Source organism: Lepisosteus platostomus, chromosome 7 (assembly GCF_059453375.1).
Source record: "Lepisosteus platostomus isolate fLepPlt1 chromosome 7, fLepPlt1.hap1, whole genome shotgun sequence".
In the NCBI taxonomy this organism is placed as follows: domain Eukaryota; kingdom Metazoa; phylum Chordata; class Actinopteri; order Semionotiformes; family Lepisosteidae; genus Lepisosteus; species Lepisosteus platostomus.
The window spans coordinates 4,418,116-4,440,009 of record NC_142617.1 but is presented as its reverse complement, the minus strand read 5'-3'; the positions used below and the strand labels follow the sequence as shown (position 1 = coordinate 4,440,009).

The window sequence follows — 21,894 nt, the reverse complement described above, 5'->3', positions numbered from 1 at the left end:
TGGGCCTGTCCCTAATTTAATAATGCGTTTTACGACACGCCGCTCAGGGCAAGGCATCCCGCTTCGTGTCTTTTAAGTGGATCAGGTCATAAAAAAGATCTTTTAATTGGTTTATGATACAAATTGGCTTTGGGGCTTTTGTCTGGCTAGCGGAGCTGATTGGCCCAAAAGCCAGGAAACTCAGGAATGTCAAAGGCTCTGGAGCGGCTTTGGGGTTTCAGCCAAGCGGACACTGGGCCTGTGCATCAGGCACAGACTCACTGGCCCAGGCTAGATCCATGCTTTTTCCTTTGAACCCTAAATTTCACAAAGTGGATGCAGCAGACTCTCCAAAAGTTGTTTGAAGCCCCCGTCCCCTGTGTTCTCCTGTACGGAGGGGCAGCTCCAACCGAAGATCACAACCCCGGGCAAGACTCATCCCTCAGAACTTGCCAGATCTTTTTTCCGTGCAAGTACAACACAAACCTCCCCTCTCCACTTCCTGCTCCCCCTCCGTCCTGTCCTGCAGCGTCCCGGACGAGAGCTCCGTGTCCGAAGACCGCAGTGCCCCTCCCTCCCCGGAGGACCGGGATGCGGGGCTGTTCCTGCTGAAGAAGGACAGCGAACGGCGGGCCATCCTGTACAAGGTCCTGAATGAAGACCAGGACAAGGTGGTCTCCAACCTCATGGAGAACCACATCCAGGTACGAGCCCCTTGCTGTCCACCCGGTTAGCCCTCTGTAGGCCAGGGGTGCGTGACCCTGCTCCTCTGCGGTTCCTCTGCATTTTTCTCCATCCTGAGCTCTTAACCGTGCCTTCACAGAGCACATGGGTTAGTCTCATGTAAGTGTAGGTGAGGTAGTTTGAGGGTCAGTGAGAACTGGGGTTTGCCAGCTACTCAGATATTCTTTAATAAGGTATACGTTCACCTATTCTCCAGTTTGAATGCTGCTGGAAAGTCAGAAATCAGTAAATGCCACTTGGTTGTGAGCTCTGCAGGAATGTGTTGTATATGGTTCCTATAATTGCTGCATTGTACTATTAAATCAATCGATAGAGCTTTTGTTGTGGAAGTGTTCCAGATGACTGGCTGTGATGTGTAGAGTGTAAACCAGCACAGAAAGGCCCGGAGTTTTTACCAAAGAGGACACGTGGCACAGCCAGCTCTTAAATTACTTCATTAACACATAAAGAATTATATTAAGTAATTAAAGATTTCCTTGAGCCTGAACCTTGCAGTGCAGTGGACTGGATAATGTACTGGCCAGTCCTGTAGGCTCTTGTGTTGCAAAACTGAAAACGAGTTATAAATTGTATTTCCGTCTGCTCAATTGGAAATTGTGTCTCCACAGGGCAGCGAGGAGCTGAAGCTGTCGATCGATCACATCAAGCAGATCATCTGCATCCTGCGCGACTTCATCCGCTCCCCCGAGCGCCGCGTCATGGCGACCACGATATCCAAGCTCAAGCTGGACCTGGACTTCGACAGCACCTCCATCAACCAGATCCAGCTGGTGCTCTTCGGCTTCCAGGACGCGGTAAGGGACCCTGTGGGTGGGGGTGGGATGCTCTGGCCCAGCCCAGCCGAGCGGCAGGAAGGCATTCATCAGCCCAGCAGCATCTGTTGAGAGTCTTGCTCATTCAGGCTTTTTAATATACAGCGTACGATTCCAATTTCCTGTCCAAATTGTGGATTTTATTCATTATTTGGAATAACCCATCTGCTAGAGACTGCTGTGTCCAATCTGCCCTTCGACAGAAGCCCTTACATGTTTAGTCATGTCCGATGTTTTGTAAAGAAATTAGCGGAGAACAGAATCTGGGCAGCAGTAAGGATGCTTCCTTCCTGCCATGCTCTGTGTTTTTCTCTACTCTCTGACTCTTTGTGCTCCCAGCCCGTTGTGACACCTACATTACAGGTCCTACTTTTGTTTTTGACAGGTTAACAAGGTCCTGAGGAACCATCACATCAAGCCCCACTGGATGTTCGCTATGGACAACATCATCCGCAGGGCCGTCCAGGCCGCCGTCACCATCCTCATCCCAGGTGGGCTGTCCCGCCCCACCTGCGCTGTTCCCGCTCGCTGGCTCAGGCCTTTCAGTCCAGTCCTACACCCCTCCGCTAGTAAACGTGTGAGGGTGAGGAGTGGGATTCGGCTGCTCTCGGCCTGCTCTGACCTCAGAACCTCACAGTGCCGCCCCCCCCTCCCCAAGCAGCAGGGAATTCCCCTACGCCAAAGGGCTGAGCCTCCCACTGCAGGGGAACGATCGCTGCCCGTGGTGACATCATCGTCTGGAACAGGTTCAGTGCCAGATGAGGCCCAGTGCACCCAGGTAGCAGTGGTGGTGTCTTTCTCTGCCTTCTCTGGACGTTTGTTCCAGATGCCCCAAGTTTGCTTCTTAGACCATTCAATTATGAATTCAACAGGCATCTCCACAATACAGACAGATATCTTTTTCTTTTGTTTCTGTGAAGTGGTGCTTTCAGTTTTTTAGTTTAACCCATGCTTGTGCGAATGTTCTTCCCTCTGTGCTCAGCAGCAGAGGTGAGAGCTGGGATTCTGAATTAACAACTGAGTCATCTGTAAACTATGCAAAAGGGGAGGGCAGAGCTGTTGTATAATGTCATGTAAGCAGTATCTGTACAGAGGGTGATGTAGAGGGACAGGTGCCATATTTTTATGCTCTACAGTGGTGATGTGTGTCCAGGGTGTCAGTGTCTCGGTGGCATGTTGCCTTGCAGAGCAGACTGCATTGTTTTTCTGTCAGAGTGTGACTGGACTTGGTCTCTCCTTGCCAGCTGACCTCTGCTGTGCGTCCCACTTCTCTCCCTATCTCATTGTGAGTGCAGTTGGGTGCTCCCCCTGGTGGATGCTCCGTGTATTACACCTCAGTCTTCCTTCACTGTTCAGAGGAGTAAAAGTTGAGAACAGGAGTGTAGAGTCCTGTTCCTGGAAAGCCACATCTTCCTCTATATGTTGTTGTTCTTCTTCCAGATGAGCTCAGAATTAGTTTATTGCATCAGACCTTAGCCCTTGAACCGTTAATTTATAGAAATACAGAATTTCTTTCACTACAAATTCTGACTGCTGGCCTCAAAATTAACATTTGTTCCCGTTTTTTAAATTGTTTCATGCATTGGTATGCTGTTGGAAATTACAATTGGAAAGCTGCAATGGACTAGAGTGCTTCGGAAAAACAGGAGTATCTGTGAGCCGTTTTTTTTTTCTCATGTGCATTTCCTGATGTGATACCCGATACCACTACCTAATTCAGCCAGTGCCAGCTGAAGCAGTAGTGACATCTAGCGGCACCACAAGTGATGAACAGCTATAGCCAGAGAAAAAAAGCTTTGTGAGATGGCCAGTTGAGCCTGTGCAAAATCCTACAACTTTGTTGTTGTGGGTAAAAGTGAGCACAGCTATCCAGCTGGTAGGACAGGGGTGCGTGGACGTGCTTCCCAGGGCTCTGCTCGCTGATCTTCAAGGCTGCCAGTGGGGCCCTGTCTGAGTCCGAGTCCGTCTCTGATCCTGCCGCCTGCCCTCTGCTGTCCCTGTGTGTCCCCAGAGCTGCAGACGCACTTCGGGCCAGCGTCAGAGAGCGAGGGCGTGGACAAGGACGCCGACGAGGTGGATGTGGAGGACGGGGAGTTTGCGGGGGAGGAACCTGTGGCCCCTGAGGACCAGGGTCTCACCTCGGGCGTCAGCACCCTCAGCTCCGTGCTGTCGCATGAATCTCAGCGCCCACAGCACCCCCTGGGTTCACAGCTGGGGAGACTCAAACAGGACACCAACAGGTACAGCACCCTGGCAGAGCCTGAGGCTGCCTGGTAATCCAGATGTGCATGGGTGAAGTGTGTGTGTGTGTGTGTGTGTGTGTGTGTGTGTGTGTGTGTGTGTGTGTGTGTGTGTGTGTGTGTGTGTGTGTGTGTCAAGCTGTCTGGCAGTCCAGATGTGTGGATGGGGGTCTCAGTCAGTGCAGTGTTAAAACTTCTCTTCTGCACCTGTGCTGACTGAGACTCTCGGGGGCAGGTCTATTTCAGAATCTCTCTTTCATCCAGCACATCACTTTAATTACCGAATTGAACTTTGATTGCTTAATGGAATTGCCAAAGTTCACATGCCAACAGTTGTGCAGTCTGCTGTACAGCTGTTGAAAGCTGTGGGTCTGTGCAGTGCCTTGAACACACTGTGTAGGGCTCAGCTAGGGATGGCTTGAGGTCGGCGGTAACCTGGGCTATACCTCTACCAGGCTGCTGGAGGATCTGGTCCAGAAGGAGAAGGAGTACCAGCAGGTCCTGAGACAGTCGCTCCAGCAGAGAGCACACGACCTGGAGCTCATCAGGGTCAGGTCCAGGCCCATAGGTGAGTGCAGGTTCGACTGCTCTATCAGGGAGAAGTCTGTGTCTGTGCCTGGGAAGAACTCGTTTCTTGTTTTCTGTTTGCAAACGATAACATGCAGAACCTAGCCTTCTGCCCCAGTACACCCTTGTCTTAATCCTGCAAATCAGCCTCCTTCTCTTCACACATTAAGCAATTCATGGTGAGAAGAAAAAGAGGAAACTGCATTATCTCCTAGAGGTGCTTTTCTGATCCTTTGTGGCATACATAGCTCTTAAATCTTTTTCTGTCTTCATTATCTGACATACCTTTAAAATTGACTTCAGACACTTTTGCTTTTTAAAGGGAGGCATGGCATTGTAAAATAAAGGCAGAAAGTCTGGAATGCTATCCATGAAATTCTCAAATAGTGACATTTAGTGATTAAGAACACACTCCCTATTGCAATAGTTTAGTTTCATGAACAGCAGCCATCTGCCCATTGTAAACTTCTACACAACAGCAGCCTCGTGGAGTGTGAGGACACATCTGACAGCTTGTGCTTCTTTGTTAGTTACCGGGGAGCACAAGAAACTCTTGTCTGCTGTTGCATTTTACTGGCTGGCACAGAAATTGCAAGTCCTTTAGCACGGCTTCGGCCACACTCAGTCTGTGCAGAGTAGTCAGGGGTTTAAGAGGCATGTTTGTTTTTGCTTGTCCAGACATCCCCACCCCCTCCATATTTCACATCCCGGCGGATCTGCAGGGGGACAAGGAGCTGACGGACTGGCTGAAGGAGCTGGGAGCCGACACTGACACCATAGAGAAGGTGAGTGCTCAGGGGAGGCCCCTGTGAAAGCTGACCACAGTAAGAGTGGAACAGCTTTGCATTTTAAAATATTCTTCTCCATGCCTGTATCACACATTTACTGCGCTGTCTGCTTGTATCTCGCTTTTACTTATTATCCCCCCCCCCAAGATCTCACTGCAGTGTGCTGTGTTTTGGACCATCTAGCTTTTTAGGGACCTAAAGACACTAGGATCTCATCCAGCTGTTTCTGGGAAGAAGCCAGGGCATTGTCTTCAACAACAAGGCTGAGTCGCTTGTTCCACACACCCCATAGCTCACTGTGTTTAGAAGCTCCTCCTACTCTCAGTTAAAATGCACCTCCCCATAGTGCCCGCCTGTACCCTGTGCTGACCGGGTTGACTTTGTCAGTGACTTTGACGATTCTGAACATGGCCCCCCTCATGGTGTTTTCTGTTCAAGCCGAGTTCTCTTTCACGAGAAAAAAACAACTCTTGCCCTAACTTGATAACCACATAACCATGGTGTATTTACATTTTTGGAAGATTCCAAAACAAGAACAAAGTTAGCCAGATGACCCTGGGTTCTGAAGGTGGTGACACCTTTGTCTTGATACCCTTTCAGTTTGTTGTGGAGGACTACACACTCAACGACGTTCTCAACGACGTGACGAAGGAGGACCTGCGTTCACTGAGGCTACGGTAAAGAACGCTTTCTTATGCGTCGGGAGGTTGCAATAAAAACTAACTTAAGCCCTTTTTTCTCCAAATGGTGTTAATTCAGCAGTAATCCCCATCTTAAAACTGCACATTCCATATGCTAAACCTGAAATTTTTTCTTGCGCAGTAGAATTTAATTTTTCCATCAGCACTAATTTGAAATAATACCATCCCCACCCTCAAGATTTTATTGCATCGACCAGCCTTAATTGTGTTATATGCAGAACTACAATGTCCTGCAGACACCCATTTTGGGATCCTCCCTTTGCAATTGTTTTTATTACTACTTCAGTTATGAATGGAAATATTCAGTAGCCATTTAGTTTATAACCCTTGATTGATCAGTTTATACTGTGCAATAATCCGTCCATCCAAATCAGGTTTGTGGGGGAGCAGGAGCCTGTCCCAGCAAGCAATGGGTGCAAGGCGGGTTTCACCCTGGACAGGACACCAGTGTATCAGAGGACACACACAGGGCCAGTTTTCCCAGAAGCCAAACCTACCAGCATGTCTTTGGACTGCAGCAGGAAACCCGAGCTCCTGTGCAGTATTTGCAAGATAATTTATCTTTTTTCGTATTTGCATCTTAAGACACCAGTGTCTTTATTACCAGGGTGTTGGAGGATAGTGCTTAACTTTCGCACGAGACCCTTGTCATAACCGCTGCTGTTGCTGACCAGAAGCCCTTCTTGCCTGCAGGGGCGGCGTGCTGTGCAGAATCTGGCGGGCGATCCAGAAGCACCGCAGCAAGGACCAGAGGAGGCAGCAGAGGGCATCAGAGAGCATGGAGGCCTGACGGGCGTCTCTGGACAAGAGGGACGACCACAGCGACACGCTAACCTGACGAGCCCCAGCACACTTGCTACAGTCCTGTTTTCTTTCTGTGGAGGAACGGGCTGCGCCCACCCCAGTGCCTTCCTTCCCCTTTCCCTTTCCTCGTGGTGCTGGGCTGTGCCCACTTTGTCCTCTGGTCCCCGTTTTCCTCACTGTAGTACTGCCCACACACCGCTGTGCTGGCCCTCTCTCCTGGCCTTGGAAAGCTGCAGTCCACAGGCTCCCTAAGGAACTGCAACTCCTGCTGCAAGAAAAGACTTGGAAGCGGCCCTGGATGATCCCAGCCATTAGGAGCTCGGGTAGAGGAAGTACTGTTGGCAGCCGAGAGCGTGACTGCAGGAAGCTGGTGGCCCTGCATGCTGGTTCGCCAGAGCCACAGCCCACCGGACTCCAGTCCTCAGCCCTCGTGCTCACAAGAGGATCACTGGGAAGTTCCACTAGCTGTTGGCTTATTGGAGCAGCTCTTCGCCAAAGGTATTCTTAAGGTGCTGGTGATGTCAAATTCTCCATTGGAGCTGCTGGACTGTGGCCTTTCAACTCCCAACAATGGACAGCCCCCCCCCATGTAGCCCCTGCACAAAGGGGAAGGATGCTAGTTAATTCAGAAGATTCTGAACTACATTTCAAAGCCAAAGTACTCCCAAAGTGGGGCGTCAGTCTCGCTTGGGTGAATGTGAGTGGAGCAGGATGTCTGTGAAATTTCTAAGTAGTAATGCCTTCCTTGCATTCACTGTTAATGAACTTGTGATATATGTAACAGATGTGCAGAAAATGGCATGTTAAATCTGACAATTGTCATCCATTCAGTAGCCCTCAAAAAGGGAACCGAGCAGTCCATGTGAGCAGGACCAGGAGGCCCTGCTGCCTTGCAGGGCCAGATCCCTGAAAGTGAAGATGAGAGGCTGTGGTCCCTTCTGCTGGGCCTGTGAGCCTGTCTGGACAGTTAATCCCTTTCACACCTGAGGCTGCAGCTGTGTGATACATGCCTCCAGGCATGGTGCCACCTACTGGAAGACCAAAGCATATACAAACCGCTCAGAATGCTGCAAATGTGCCTTAACTTGATTACATGTATCTTTGTAATTTGGCTACCATTTTTGTGCCTTGAAAAGACAAGTCAAGCTATTGGCTTGGAATGTGTAAACTGCTTATTGCCGTTAAATATTCCAATTCACCCACTTCTCAGAGACCCCAAGTAATGGATTATGCAAAAGTTTAGTTGCAGGTTATAAGAATATTGTACATTATCCATGTGTGACATTTGAACTAGTTTGTGAATATCAAATGCAGAACAGTGCTGACTGAATTGCACCTGTAAACCATCACTAAGCATGCACATAAAGCAATGAAGTGGGCATGTTTAGAGTTGTGTGAACTATATTGATCGCAGGAATAAAGTCACATTTTCAGCAACAAGTTTAATACCCTCTTCACAGTATTGATGAGGCCTGGTGAAAAGCAGGTACCACTAGCTGACCAGTCCCTAATAATCTAAGAGACCTACCAGGTTTACATTCCTCAAACAGATCAGAAATATATTTTGGGCCCAAGCCATTGTGTGATTTATACACAAGAACTAATACTTTGAAACCAATTCTATAACTGGAAGCCAGTGTAAGGATCTAAGAGTTGGAGTAATATGCTCAGTTTGCCTGGTTCTTGTTAAAATTCTAGCAGCAGCATTTTGAATGAGCTGCAACTGTCTAATGGTCTTTTTGGGAAGGCCAATTAAAGGATCATGACAATAGCCCACTCTAATAGAGAGTGAAGCATAAATGAGTTTCTCCAAGTCTTGCTTAGACATAAACCACTTCAGAGTCCAACCCAATTTCCCAGTCTATGGATAAGCATGTTATGGTCAACAGTAGCAAAAGCACCACTAAGATCCAGTATCACCTGAACAGATATTTTACCTGAATCAGTACTCAGGCAATCTAAGTACCTTTGATATCAGGCTCAGATTAGGATAGTCAAAAGCCAGAATGAGTTGACCAAAAGTCATTTGAAAAGCTGGAAGAGCAAATTGAAAACTCAATCTGGTCTATGAAGGGAAGATTCAAAATGGGTTTAATACAGAAGGATCCTGATTTCTCCCTTCAAGGAGGGGCTTAACTGCATTTTGTTGGAAAAACAGCTGATAAAAAGTAAACCATTCAGTATTTAAAAAAAAAAAAACAAAGCTGGTGGGCAGAAGATCAAGACATGTAGACAGTCGAAAGAGGCTGCACTTATTCCTCAAAAGTTTTATAGGCAATGGCACCAAGTTCAGACAACCATATTACCACCCACACATCAAGTTCCACAGTGTATATAAACTGTGCCTTAAAAGTGAAGAAAATGCCTTCCTATTGACTAAGAGAACTATGGTAGGTGTGGCTTGAACAAGTTATTCTGACCTCACAGGTCCACTGCCCACATACCACCAGATAAACATGGTATTTCCAGGGCCACCCACTAAGAAGCTGCCCTCTGTTACTCCTTTTGAATCATGGAGCTTGGAAATGCCTTAAAATAACTCCACTTGCAGAGAATTTACATTTCTATTTCAAAAATTAGATGGGTGGGAACCACCAATTTAAGAGGAAGCATCTAAACTTTCACTGATGGCCAGTGCACTTACACTATAAAGGAATACATTTAAAGATGCTGCATGCCAGTACTGTAACCATGCCTTGCAGGAGGGCAGAGCTTAGATGGACCCCTTTCAGGCTATGAATCCCAGTTCCTCCCAACTCGGGCCTTGTACGCAGCAGCACATTTAAGTACTAGTTGGGATGATAATCCTAGACATCATAATGAAAGTCATGCATAAAGCCACAGTAGGAGTTCATCCACAAAGAATGGGGAAGGAACTAGAGGTAGGACTTAAAGACCTGTATGAATAAAGAGGCAGAAAAGGTCTAGCCCATCTTGGCAAGAATTAAGGAATTTACTACTCACACTAATGCTGCTCAACAAGAGTACAGAACTATTGCTCAAATGAGCTGTGGGTTAGATGGGGAGAAAAAAAAAGAGCAAGGCAAAAATGACACATTTGGACTCTTTATTCAGACTGTACAAAGACAACTTGTCTGAAATGCCCTCTCCTTAAAGATTCCCATCCACATTTTGGGAAGATGTCAAACTACAAAACAGGATAAGAATTGGTTACACACTTCCAGGAAGATGAAGTTTTAAAACCACCAAGAGGTCTGGCTACCATAGTTCAACAGTTGTACACCAAGTAGTCATTGCTGGTCCCCATGAGGAAACAGGAAATTCCAGTTCTTTACAAATAATTCCCCATATCTACAAATAAATAAATCATTTGGCAGAATCTATTGTCTGGTCTTGCAATGAATGATTAGAATGACTCAAATGGTAGGATCAGCAACATAATAGGGTAACTATGGCCTACAAATCCTGTCCAGACCTTAAAAGCCAAGTGGCTTTAAAACAGGCTATTTTGCTCCTAACTCCCAATTTGCAGAGGTTAAGGGCTCAGACATGGCTTGGCTAGTGGATGCCATTTTCCCTATTTCACTTTTGTTCATACAGGGAAGTCCCATCCAATCTGATTGGCCATTAGGGATGCACAGTTATAGCAACTGGTTAAGCTGCTACTCCTATAAAAGGAGATGGGACAGTCAAGATGGAGAGGAAGCAGCCAGTATCCAGCCTAACCTCTGAGGGCAAACCATGGAGTCTAAGAGAGGACATAATTGGCAATTTATTGTACAGCATGCATCCCTTTTTAAAGGGCAGAACAGCAACCCAAGGCAACTTAAACCAGAACAGGTTTCAGAACAGTGAAAATTTATAACTGTATCCATAGATGTGTTGCAGCTTTTCCCAGCTGATCACCTGCTGTAGTTCCAGCCAGCCATGTGGCAGGGAGCCCCCAACAGGTCCAATCCCAAGGCAGCAGGCTGCTTAGCTGACAGACCTGAGCTTCACCCACGGGGTGGTGCCACGCACCTCCATCGGCGGCTCATTGTAGAAGATGTGGTTGCACAGGTCATCCAGGGGCGGTTCTGGGTCGGTGGTGGCAAATTGTGCAGCATCCTCAATCTCTTTTCTCACTTCCACATCAATCTCCTGTGGAGAGGAAAGGGAAGGTGAAAACCCCCCACAATACACTGCCAGCTGAGAATTAGAGATGCCCATCTACAGTCTACCTAGAGGGACCTGCCTATGCTTTCCAAGTCAACTGCAACTCCATAAAATTGGTACAGCTCATTCTTTTCAGGAGTTCTTACCATCACAACTCCTTGAATGTACCCATCTTTGGTAATGTAGGATTGAGGTCAGGAAGTATGGAAATCTAGCATCATAAAGAACTGAAGTAGCATAAAACTATTATTCAATATTTCTGAGCACCTTTCACAACAAGGTTGCCCCAAGACACTTAAAGCAAGACTAAAAAGACCATGCGGCACCTTGAGCTCCTCCACGGTGGCCATATTGTTGCTGAGCATCCGGTCCTTCAGGAGAGAGATGGGGTCACTCTTGCTGCGCACCTCTTGGATCTCTTCTCTGGTTCGGTAACTGCATAACCAAGAAATTACTATTACCTACTGACATCACCACACAGCCTGGTCATCAAGCAACTCCCACATACACTGTGAAGTCTGATCAAAACCAGATGACGGGATACAAGCATGACTGCTCAAGGTTATGCCACACACCTGACTCCAGGGTCACTCATGCTATGTCCATGGTAGCGGTAGGTCTGTAGTTCCATGACAATAGGGCCCTGAAAAAAAAAAAGTCTTAACTTCAGAAAGGCAAGTTTGAGATGGGGACCATATGCCAGGTACCACACCAGCTGCAGGATCATTTAGTGAATGCACACACCACTTTGAAAAGAAAGCAGTTACCTTCCCAGCTCTGCAGTGCTCCGCAGCAAACTTGGTAGCTTCTCTGACACACAGGACATCCATCCCATCCACCTACAGAGAAAAGGATTAGTCTAGCGGGTACAGGGGAGGCCACCCAAGTCAAGGCCCTTGCAAGGGAGTAGCAGTATCCTAAGCTCTCACCCGCAGCCCAGGAATGAAGTCCCCTCTCTTGTAGTACTCTGTGCTTGCTGCCGCACGCTCCACTGAGGTGCCCATACCATACTTGTTGTTCTCACAGACAAAGATGCATGGCAGTTTCCAGAGGGCAGCCATGTTGTAAGCCTCGAAAATCTGACCCTGAGGGGAGATAGTCCAGCAGTTTCAGAAAACCAGTCCACATGCCTGCCATCAGATGCATCGTTTCCATGTACACAGTTAACTGTATAGGTGAAGGCTGGAACCAACACTTTAGCCTGTCACTCTCAAACTAATATTGCTAAATGAGTTTTGTAAATAGAGGACAAGATCAGTCTTCCCTTACAAGTTTACCAAGAGCAATAACCTTAGCTACAGAACACCTTACCTGGTTGGCTGCACCATCTCCATACAGTGTCATGCAAACCTCATTTTTTCCTAGGTACTGGCATGCCAGTGCGATCCCTGCTCCCAGAGGCACCTGTACCAGGAAATAAACCATTTAGATGCCATCAAGTACTCAAAACACTGTTATGTGCCCCACAAACTGTACATATTAGAGGTCTCTAAAGAACCAAAAAAAAAAAAGGAAAAGTCAACCATGTAAACAATTGCAAAACAAGCAGAAATTTAACAGGCTGTGGAAATTCCCCTTCCAATTGCAGATGGGGTCCAGTTGCACAAGCTAGGAAGAAACCAGGATTGGTTACCTGTGCACCCACTATTCCATTTCCTCCATAGAAGTTCTTGGCATACATGTGCATGGAGCCTCCTTTGCCCTTGGCACAGCCTCCTCTCCTGCCTGCAAGACACAGGAGGAGGCATTTGCTAGAAAGTGGACACTTAAAAACCCAGTAAGCTTCTGGACTGACACCCTCACCCACCATCTACCCATGAGGAGGAGAGGTTAGCCATCGAGACCAGGTCACCACCCCACCTGTAAGCTCTGCCAGGATCTCCCTGACAGACACGCCACGCGTGTAGGTGTAGCCGTGCGCCCGGTACGCAGTGATCAAGTGATCCGTAAGGTTGATGGCAGCCTCCATTCCCACAGCACAGGCCTCCTGCCAGCCAAGATGGGGGAGAGCATGGGTTAGGATGCAGCATGAAGTCTAGTGCCACTATACCAGTTCCTGGAGATTGCTTTTGTCTTAATGTCACCATGAAACAATCCATTTACAAAATGAATTTGCATGTCTTATTTACCCCCCCCCCCCCCCCAATCTCACTTCCATTCCTGCATCGCTGGCCAACTGCGTGCAGTGGGGAGGTTACCTGGCCATCGGACAGGTGACAGAACCCTCTGATGATCTTCTGTTTATAGAGCTGGTCAGCCTTCAGCTCCATGCGCCGGATGACCTGCATGGTGCGGTAATACTTCAGGCCCTCCTCCCGTGTCAACACGGCCTGGGAAGGGGGTCCTTCTTCCAGCCGGTGCACATCACACTTCTGCAAGCGGACATGAGAGACTTGTTTCAGAGCAGCACAGGGTCCTTATTGACATGAGCAAGGAGGAGACCTGGCCTTTCCAGCCACAGGTCAGGTTCCACTGGCCCCCCGATGCAGAGGGTGGGGAAAATGAACATTTGAACACCTTACCTTAATATCAAATGTAGCTTCAGCTGTAAAGTCAGCATAGCTGCGTGATGTCACCACCACCCTCGCCGCCTGTCACAAAAAGAAGTCTTTCAGTTGCTTCCCCATTATTCAGATACAGCTGTAGCTGTAAAAACCTGAAGCACCATTCCCCACTTAAGATACATGGGTCTTTAAATGAAAGGGCAATTAAGTGAATCCAGCAGGGTGGGAAAAAGTTCCAAAACCAGTTTATCCCAAGACTGCCCAGGATTCATAGCCTGCTCTTTCTGGAACTCCATGAGAAAGTTTGCAAGCACCATAGAGCAGAGCAAGCACCTCAAGAAATAAGCCAGACTGACATGTAGTTCAAGCATTTTTTTTTTTGCCAACCATTAACTAAGACAAGAACTGGTCTGCTCAAACTCACTGGCAAGTATAAGACTATTTGGATAGGAGGGCTCTGTCCTTTGGAGGTTCAACACTTACCACCACAAGACAACTTGGCTTAAACTGCAAGAACCTCACTTTGTGACCTACTACAGTGCAATGAATAAGGACCTCACAGCTTCACACACCTGCAAACAAACTCACTCCATCTAAACAAGATGAACCTGCAAAGGTAATTTCCTGAAGGGAATCCATCAGGAATCTAGAGTGAATACGGTGTTTAAACTGCACCACAAAAAGCAAAGTGCTTTTAGGAACAGTTCCAAAATAAAGGACCTAAGTTAAGCAGATTTCAGAAAGGTTATAAAAAAAAAAAGAAGTGAAGCAGAACTGAGCAAATAATCAATTCAATACATGTTTCACATGTCCTGAGCCTTTCAAGACAGCACAACACCACAAAGCTCAATGAGAGAGAACAGAAGATCCCTCCTCCTTACCTCAGATACAGCTCCCTACAAGTCCGCCGATGAAGAGGGAGAGAGGAACAGTTAGTGCCCAAGGAAAGTAGTGAGTTAACCCCAGCGTCACATCCTAAACACTTCCTATGAATATACGGAAACTGGAGGTGTGCTACAGGAAAGAGGTATACAGCTCAAGGGTACGCTAGTTGACGTCTCTCATATCCTTCTTAAAAGGAGCTCACCCTGTCATCATAGCTGTGATGACATACTAGTCACCTCACACCGTCAAAAGACCCCGAACCCCTTTTCCTCATCTTCCGAGTAAAGCAACCGAGCTAGACAAATACTATAGCCGAGAAACTTCACTTTCAAATATGGCTGTTAGCATTTAAAGCCCAGCTTAGGGCCGTGTACTACAGCGAGAAACGATATCGTCTTAACCTAGAGCACCGAGGCGAGTTTACGATTCGAAGTGTCCCCGCCGCCGCCTCCTCAATATCGACTCGAAAGGTTAAGTCGCTGAAATTATTTCGCGCAACAAGGACGTTTCGTGCAGTACGACTTCAAGGAACGCCAAGCGAGGCCTACCCCTTTGCACAAGGTCACAAAACTTGTCTTTCACAGCGAGCATCGCCCCCCCCCAACGACAAGTGACTAAAAAAAAAAACGCAAACCCACACAACAGATATACATACGTTTCTGCCGGCGCTGCCCCTGAACAGGTTAGAAATAATAGTCAGCATCTTGCGCATACTACTGAACACTGCGAATACACAGGCGCTCTCCTCGTCAACCAAACACCACAGCGAACACTCCCACTGAGACAAGCGCCAGCTGGCCGACTGCAACTGCCCCCGGAGTGGCGAGCCCCGCTTTTATAGCACGCCGGGCTGTGACGTCATGCGCCCGGCGCTAATTGAGTGCCACTCTCAGAAAACGACATTGCGTAACATAGATGTATACCACAAAGCAGCCCAGACCGTTTCCTTAAATAGCAATTCAAAGAAACGGATGTATTTGATTTAGTTGTTCAAATGCCCACATCTGTCTAAAGTTATTTAAAAAAAAACGATTGATTACTATATATGAGCTGCGAGGTGTTAGTGGGGCCAGCGGGGGGCGCTCACCCTGTGGTCCATGTGGGTCCTAATGCCCCAGTATAGTGACGGGGACACTATACTGTAAACAGGCGCCGTCCTTCGGATGAGACGTAAAACCGAGGTCCTGACTCTCTGTGGTCATTAAAAATCCCAGGGCGCTTCTCGAAAAGAGTAGGGGTGTAACCCCGGTGTCCTGGCCAAATTTCCAATTGGCCCTTACTAATCATGGCCTCCTAATAATCCCCCTCTATGAATTGGCTACATTACTCTGCTCTCCTCCCCACTGAGAGCTGGTGTGCGGTGAGCGTTCTGGCGCACTATGGCTGCCGTCGCATCATCCAGGTGGGGCTGCACACTGGTGGTGGTGGAGGGGAGTCCCCATTACCTGTAAAGCGCTTTGAGTGGAGTGTCCAGAAAAGCGCTATATAAGTGTAAGCAATTATTATTATTATTATTATTATTATTATAAGCAAGTCAGGCATGTTTGTATTTACAACGTAGGAAACTGGTAGATTTTCGATGGTTTCATTACATAATTAGGCAAAACGGAGCTAGCCAATTTGGCGCAATTTGCGATTTTATTCTTTTAACCCCCCAAGGCGGGTGCACACAATCCGATGCGCTTTTAACGCGCCCGACGTTCGTGTCGCTTTCACTGTGCGATCCCTCCTGCTGGGTCATATAAAACCGTCTTGTTTTGACAGCTGGGACCAGGCGTGCGCGCTTCATCTTTAAGGTTGCGCGCCCCCTCACCCCCGCGCCGTGCGCGCCCCCGCAGCGCCAGCTCGGCGCAGCTGTAGTCGCGTATTAACCGGGGCTGTAGTTGCTGGTAGTTTTGTAGGAGTTGGGACGTGCCGAGTGCGGGGCAAGGAAATGGACGGAAGACATTACAGGAAGATTCCATCGGGCTTTTTCAGCCTTGTTTTTGCAGTTTCCTTTCTTCTGCAGCTCGTAGCCGGCGCGCAAGAGAGGAAGGAGCAGGAGTGCTATAATTACGCTGGGGGGCATGTGTACCCCGGGGAGGCTTCCCGGGTGCCCGTGTCGGATCACTCCCTGCACCTCAGCAAGGCTAAGAGTGAGTTGATGCACTTTTCTCCCCTCTGTATGTACTGGGTGCGCCCCTGTTAGCGCTTGGCGAGCGAGAAAAGCATGCTCTGTGCATCGTATTGTGATTTAAAACGCCCAACAGCTGTCGCTATGCAAACGCGGCGTGAAACAGGCCGGACACGGAGGTGTCCCTGCAGCAGCGGATGGCTTTTATACAGCCCGGTAGCACCGCGTTAACCCCAAGTCATGCCTGTATTTCGTGTAACGGATTGTTTTAATTTACATTTTTGGTGCATTTATTTTTTTTATCTTGCTTATTCCATGCACCTGAACTGGGGTGTAATGTGTCGGATAGTACAAGCTAATTGCAGGTGCCGCGCTGTTCGGTGGGGGCTCTTAGGAAGTTTAGGGTCAGTGTTAAGGCCAGTTCGACCGCAAAAACTATTGAGGGAAGGAAAAAAAAACAGGTAAACTTCTCTCGCTTTTCATCAGTTTCCATATGTCGTCTCAGCGATGCTTTGTGAACACAGAATTACTGTAGATCGGGTCGGATCGCTGCTCTCACGCGTTTTTGAAAGGAGCCGCCAAAACGCTAATGAACTTCACGATAGACCTCGGTGCTGTTCAGCACCAGCACCTCCCGGGTTCACCCGATAGAGTAACTCTGGGACACGTCACGTTAAAACTCGGCCCGAAGCCATTTCCACAAAAAGAGCGACGATGCCAAAGGCCGGGGAATCGGTTTAAAGAGGCAGTGCCCGTGCGAGGCCGAGGGCAATACGATATTTGTCGGTTAATCCTTTTTGCATTCCCTCTCCTGGAAGGTTGTAGGGTCTGCTTATATTTGGCTGCAATACTAGCTAGGGCTATATTTCTAGATATAGAGATCGTGGGAGCCGCGTGGAGTAAATGTGGAGATAGAGCATGATCATTACCCCCGCCAGCTCTCTCCGCAAGTTTCATTTAGTGCGCAGATCCGGTTCGGAGAGTCTGATGGTTTCGGCTGCACTTGGGGTCTTTCGACATCGCGACTGGAGACCTAGGTCCTGGGATGGTAAGGTGGTTTCCCAAGCCTGGTGCGATGTCTTGTGGCTGATCTTATTGCGCTGGCAGGTACAGCCCTGGTTCACGATACCGACTGAAAGGAATCCGCTGTGCTGCCAGAAAAGGTTAAGAAGCAGGAGGGATATTTCAGTAGCTGTGTCCTTTTGGGCCGCGGGTCTCTGCCAGAGGCTGGTCCTGGCCGTCGGTCAGCGGCTGAAGCTCGTTCCGGTTCGGACCAGCTCACCCAGCAGCTGTCGGAGTTGGGTAACGGAGAGCCAGGCAGACCGGACCTGGGTGCAGGAGTGGTCTTGAAGAAGCTGTGGTCGGCCCTGTGTCCAGTCCTGATCTCTCTCTCTCTGTGTGTCTGTGTGTGTGTACAGTCTCCAAGCCAGCCCCAGACTGGGAGGGCACAGCCGTCATCAAGGGCGAGTTCAAGGAGCTGAAGCTGTCCGACTACAGAGGAAAATACCTCATCTTCTTCTTCTACCCCTTGGACTTGTGAGTGTCGGCCTGTATCCGCTCAAACGGATCTACTTCCTCGTCCTGCAAGAGGTTCCTCTGCAGTTTACAGGGGCACCACCGTGTGGGGAGTTTAGGTGCATTTTTAATTTGGATTTTCTTGGGCTGTTGCATCTATTTCTTTCTTTCTTTGGGGAAAGCTGTCGAGACAAAACAAATGCCAGTATAAACGGCTTCCCCCAGCCCACCTCCACGCAGAACTGCCCACATGTTTGGGAAGTATTACACACTCGCCCCAGATCGCTGGTTCAGCTTGGGCGCGCGCTCGTGAGTAATGAGCTGTATTTCTCCTCTGTGTGCCGCAGCACCTTCGTCTGCCCGACGGAGATCATTGCGTTCAGCGACAGGATACAGGAGTTCCGCGACATCAACGCGGAGGTGGTGGCCTGCTCTGTGGACTCGCAGTTCACGCACCTGGCCTGGTGAGAGCCCTGCCCTGCCCCGCCCTCACACCCTGCTGATTCCAGGCCGCACATCCATTCCTCGTGACCGACGCTTGTGTGTCTTCTTGCCGGTTGAGGCCTTGGTTATGTATTTGCACTGTTTGCTTAATGACTTTTCAGATCCTGCCACCACACACACACTCACACAAATAGCCGGTTACACTTCGATACACCTTAACCTGAAATTTCTGACTTCTTAAGCATCTTAAGCAACACTAAGACCAGGTAGAGTGGTATGAAGATGCTTGGGGCAGCAGCATATCCCTCCTGTATCCCCTGTCAAGAGCAGTGAGGGGAGAGGAAAGCGTGTGTTAAAATTAATACACCAGTGAAGACATCGTTTAGAATATTGTGTACGATTAGGTCACCATGTCCTAGAAAAGAGATTGTTGCTCACGAATCGGCCCAGAGAGGAGCAACCACATACATTGTAGGGCTTAAGGGAATGTCCTGCACTGACAGGCGGATGGAACTGAGTCTTTTCAGTCTGCAAGATGAACCCGTACAGGTATTTGAAATCCAGGAGGGCGCTGACGAAGTCTTGCCCAGCAGATTTCTTCAGAATGGAAAGTGAAACGTGAGCCAGAGGGCACAAGTGAGAACTATATAGCCGTGCATTTAAACCGCAGAGCAGGAGTTGCTTTACCCAGAGGGTGGTGGGAGTGTGGAACAAGCTGCACAGGCTATCGGGTTCAACAACACGGCTGATTTCTTTCAAGAAATAGCTGGACGAGATCCTTGGATTAATTAGCTCCTGGGAAGTTCTGGGTTTTCTCCGGCACCTCACTGGACCGGCTCTGTTGTCTGTGCAGGATCAACACCCCCCGGAAACAGGGCGGACTGGGCCCGATGAAGATCCCGCTGCTGTCGGACCTCAACCACCAGATCGCCAAGGATTACGGCGTCTTCCTGGAGGACCAGGGCCACACGCTGAGGTGGGGTCGCCGCGCCGTCACCAGGGCACCCACGCCCGCAGGCGTCCGTTCCAGCGCCCGCGGACTGTCGGTGAACTGATCCGCGGCATGAATCCGCACGTCCTGGCGGTCTTCCGCTCTCGACCTCATGCATGTTCGCCTTCTCTCTGTTGCATCTCCAGTGGGAAAAATTTCAAAATCACAGTCGGATAATCAGGACAGGAGCTTCCTTCACGGATAACTCTCCATTTGGAAACCTGGTCTATGTTGGGGTTTTTTTTAAAGCACAAAAACATATCTCTTTTGCATATCCGATTGTTTTTGGACAAAAAAGCTGACTTTTTATTCCTAGGGCAAAAACCATTCATTCTGCAAAGGAACAAGTAAAGGTTTATTCCATCCTGAAAAGAGAAGGAAAAAAAAACATTTCACCTGTGGAGCCTTCTTCAGGTTGACTTGGGTTGATGTGTTTCCTTTCTTCTCCTTTCAGCAGGGAATAAACCTTTACTTGTTCCTTTGCAGCCTACACATGTGGACACAGCTCCCTACCTGAACCATTCATTCTGTTAAATTTTAACAACTGTAGTATAACAACATCTGAGCCCTCAGCAGAGGGCGAGTTCCCTGTCGTCCTTTGACTGGCGTATTTAATTCTCCGTTTAAAAGCAATGCATGTTGGCTACCAGCCCCGACTGTGTGTGTCATTCCCTTCCTGCCCTCTTTCCTCAGAGGCCTGTTCATTATCGATGACAAAGGGATTCTGCGTCAGATCACGATGAACGACTTACCTGTGGGCCGCTCTGTCGATGAGACTCTGCGCTTGGTTCAGGCCTTCCAGTACACAGACAAGCACGGGGAAGGTAAGGGTCATTTCAAGGTAGATGAGGCAGGCTGGACTAAAAAGTGACCGCAATTACAGCGGTCCACTAGAGGTCGCCAAAGGGCATCTAACTGATAAATGACACCCAGTGTTGCTATTGACTACATTATGATTATAATTAATAATTGCTTATACTTATATAGCGCTTTTCTGGACACTCCACTCAAAGCGCTTTACAGGTAATGGGGACTCCCCTCCACCACCACCAATGTGCAGCATCCACCTGGATGATGAGTGTAAAAATACAAAACTATTACCGATGCAAGACAGTGCTTGACATAAAGGGCATCCATGGTACCAGATGTAGTTGTTGTTGTTGTTTAGCATTCTTTTGTTTTAAGAGCTGAAGAAACAATTGCATTAAGTCTCATACACTTAATTTGATGTCCATCCTGGGGTTTCTGCATGTGCAGGTCCCTGAGACCACAAAGCCAAGAGCAGGGTCTCTTGCAGTATGTTTAAATTTAAACTGCAGTGCTGTTATTTCTGCACTTGATGCAACCGTTCAGCTGAAATGGAGGAAGTAAATGTGATTTCTGTTGCGTTGGGGAAAAACGGTTTTGATATCAAGGAGTAAGCTTTCTTTTTTTAGCATATTGTTACCCTCTCGATGCATGGGTGGAGTGGCTGCCTCTGTGAGGCAACAGATCTGGGTTCATGCAACAAAACAACATGGGAAGATGGTGCTGTGTTGATGAAAGGTTCGAGTGCCTGGTCTCTTCCTAACCCGTCTGACTGTTCGAGCCATGTGAGCCCGCGCTCTGAGCCTCTCATAATCTCAGTGACCCTTCAACGCTGTTGTTTCAGTGTGTCCAGCTGGCTGGAAGCCTGGCAGCGAAACAGTAAGTAAAGACATCCTTTAACTTTCAGGCCTCGGTTTGCTAAGGCTGGGAGAGGTACTAGCAGTGTCTGAATCAGGGCAGCCTAGTAGCCTGTAGAGGCCCAATTGTTGAGGGGGAGGTGGGGGGGGCAACTCTATGATGAATTAGCCGGAATATTATAATGCACAAGGCTCCAGCTGTGATAGAGACCTGAAGGGGTGCAGGCAGGCTGGGAGGCATGCTGGAGGTACCTGACAAGCGGTGGAAATCGTAAACCGTAAGGTGTCGCTCGTCTCCTTTCCCGCTGTTTTGGTCCAATCGGATCAATCCAGAGGAGATTAGAAACACTTGGTGGCCAAAGCAAGAGCCGTGAGTAACGTCCCACTGAAACAGTCCACCTGCACGAAACCTGGTGCTCTTCCTCCAGCTGCCTATGGTGTTTTACCCACTGGGGGGGGGGGGGGGGGGGAGTGGAATTTGACCTGCATTTGTGTTTTAGGATGTTGCGTTGACAGGCGTTTTTTCCCTGTTCTTAAGATGCATGGGTGGAATTGAAGGTCAATCCTGACGCACTTCTCTCTCGCTCTCTCTCTCTCTAACAGATAATTCCAGATCCTTCAGGGAAACTGAAGTATTTCGATAAGCTGAACTAAACAAACTCAACGCCCCCAGTTTGTCACATCAGCCCACACTGATATAGCATCCGCAAAGATCTGAATTCTTACGATTGACTGACCAAATAAAACCTTGACTTTGTTAATCCTGTCTGCGTCTAGTATTTCATATTGTAGAAGAGCGCCGTTTTTCCACAGAAAAGGAAATGTTACTACATAAAGCTGAAATAATCATGGCCTTCAAACGGCAAAAAGACCTGGTTAATCACTGTCGAGAGGCAGACATGATGGTTGCCTTCCTCTGCATGAAACTAGCTCATTGGCAGATTTATTAGTTATAAATTGTTAATCTATCCTTCACTCCTGCTAGTAAGGATAAGGGTTAACCTGAAGTATGTTTTTAATAGAAAGG

General features: G+C 48.3%; 3 protein-coding genes across 7 annotated transcripts in view; 2 read left to right on the top strand and 1 right to left on the bottom strand.

Annotated features, from left to right (window-relative positions):
• map3k15 (mitogen-activated protein kinase kinase kinase 15) overlaps positions 1-8,075 on the top strand; it is a 34,232-nt gene extending 26,157 nt beyond the window's left edge. For both annotated transcript variants that reach the window (XM_088638653.1, XM_088638654.1), the window contains 8 exons: positions 509-683; positions 1,332-1,517; positions 1,921-2,026; positions 3,547-3,775; positions 4,231-4,343; positions 5,021-5,127; positions 5,731-5,807; positions 6,525-8,075. In XM_088638653.1, the coding sequence (XP_088494779.1) occupies positions 509-683; positions 1,332-1,517; positions 1,921-2,026; positions 3,547-3,775; positions 4,231-4,343; positions 5,021-5,127; positions 5,731-5,807; positions 6,525-6,621 (1,090 nt within the window). In that variant the 3' untranslated portion in view covers positions 6,622-8,075. The remainder of the gene's footprint in view (positions 1-508; positions 684-1,331; positions 1,518-1,920; positions 2,027-3,546; positions 3,776-4,230; positions 4,344-5,020; positions 5,128-5,730; positions 5,808-6,524) is intronic.
• Positions 8,076-9,688: 1,613 nt separating this feature from the next.
• pdha1a (pyruvate dehydrogenase E1 subunit alpha 1a) lies at positions 9,689-14,957 on the bottom strand. 3 transcript variants are annotated; one of them, XM_088638669.1, is made up of 12 exons: positions 14,796-14,957; positions 14,137-14,151; positions 13,274-13,342; positions 12,950-13,123; positions 12,612-12,738; positions 12,385-12,476; positions 12,063-12,155; positions 11,681-11,836; positions 11,519-11,590; positions 11,327-11,394; positions 11,078-11,186; positions 9,689-10,736 (listed from the first exon to the last, which is right to left on the bottom strand). In XM_088638669.1, exons 1-12 carry the CDS (start codon positions 14,850-14,852, stop codon positions 10,572-10,574), a joined length of 1,197 nt encoding a protein of 398 aa, XP_088494795.1. In that variant the 5' UTR covers positions 14,853-14,957; the 3' UTR covers positions 9,689-10,571. The 3 variants fall into 3 exon arrangements, with proteins under 3 accessions (XP_088494795.1, XP_088494797.1, XP_088494798.1); XM_088638671.1 differs by lacking the exon at positions 14,137-14,151 and having other exon boundaries at positions 14,781-14,957; XM_088638672.1 differs by lacking the exon at positions 14,137-14,151.
• A 1,017-nt stretch (positions 14,958-15,974) lies between these two features.
• On the top strand, positions 15,975-21,628 carry prdx4 (peroxiredoxin 4). 2 transcript variants are annotated; one of them, XM_088638681.1, is made up of 7 exons: positions 15,975-16,275; positions 17,672-17,789; positions 18,116-18,232; positions 19,066-19,188; positions 19,897-20,027; positions 20,855-20,889; positions 21,471-21,628. In XM_088638681.1, the coding sequence occupies exons 1-7, from the start codon at positions 16,074-16,076 to the stop codon at positions 21,519-21,521; spliced, it is 777 nt and encodes a 258-aa protein (XP_088494807.1). In that variant the 5' UTR covers positions 15,975-16,073; the 3' UTR covers positions 21,522-21,628. The 2 variants fall into 2 exon arrangements, with proteins under 2 accessions (XP_088494807.1, XP_088494808.1); XM_088638682.1 differs by lacking the exon at positions 15,975-16,275 and adding an exon at positions 17,047-17,301.
• Positions 21,629-21,894: the final 266 nt, after the last annotated feature.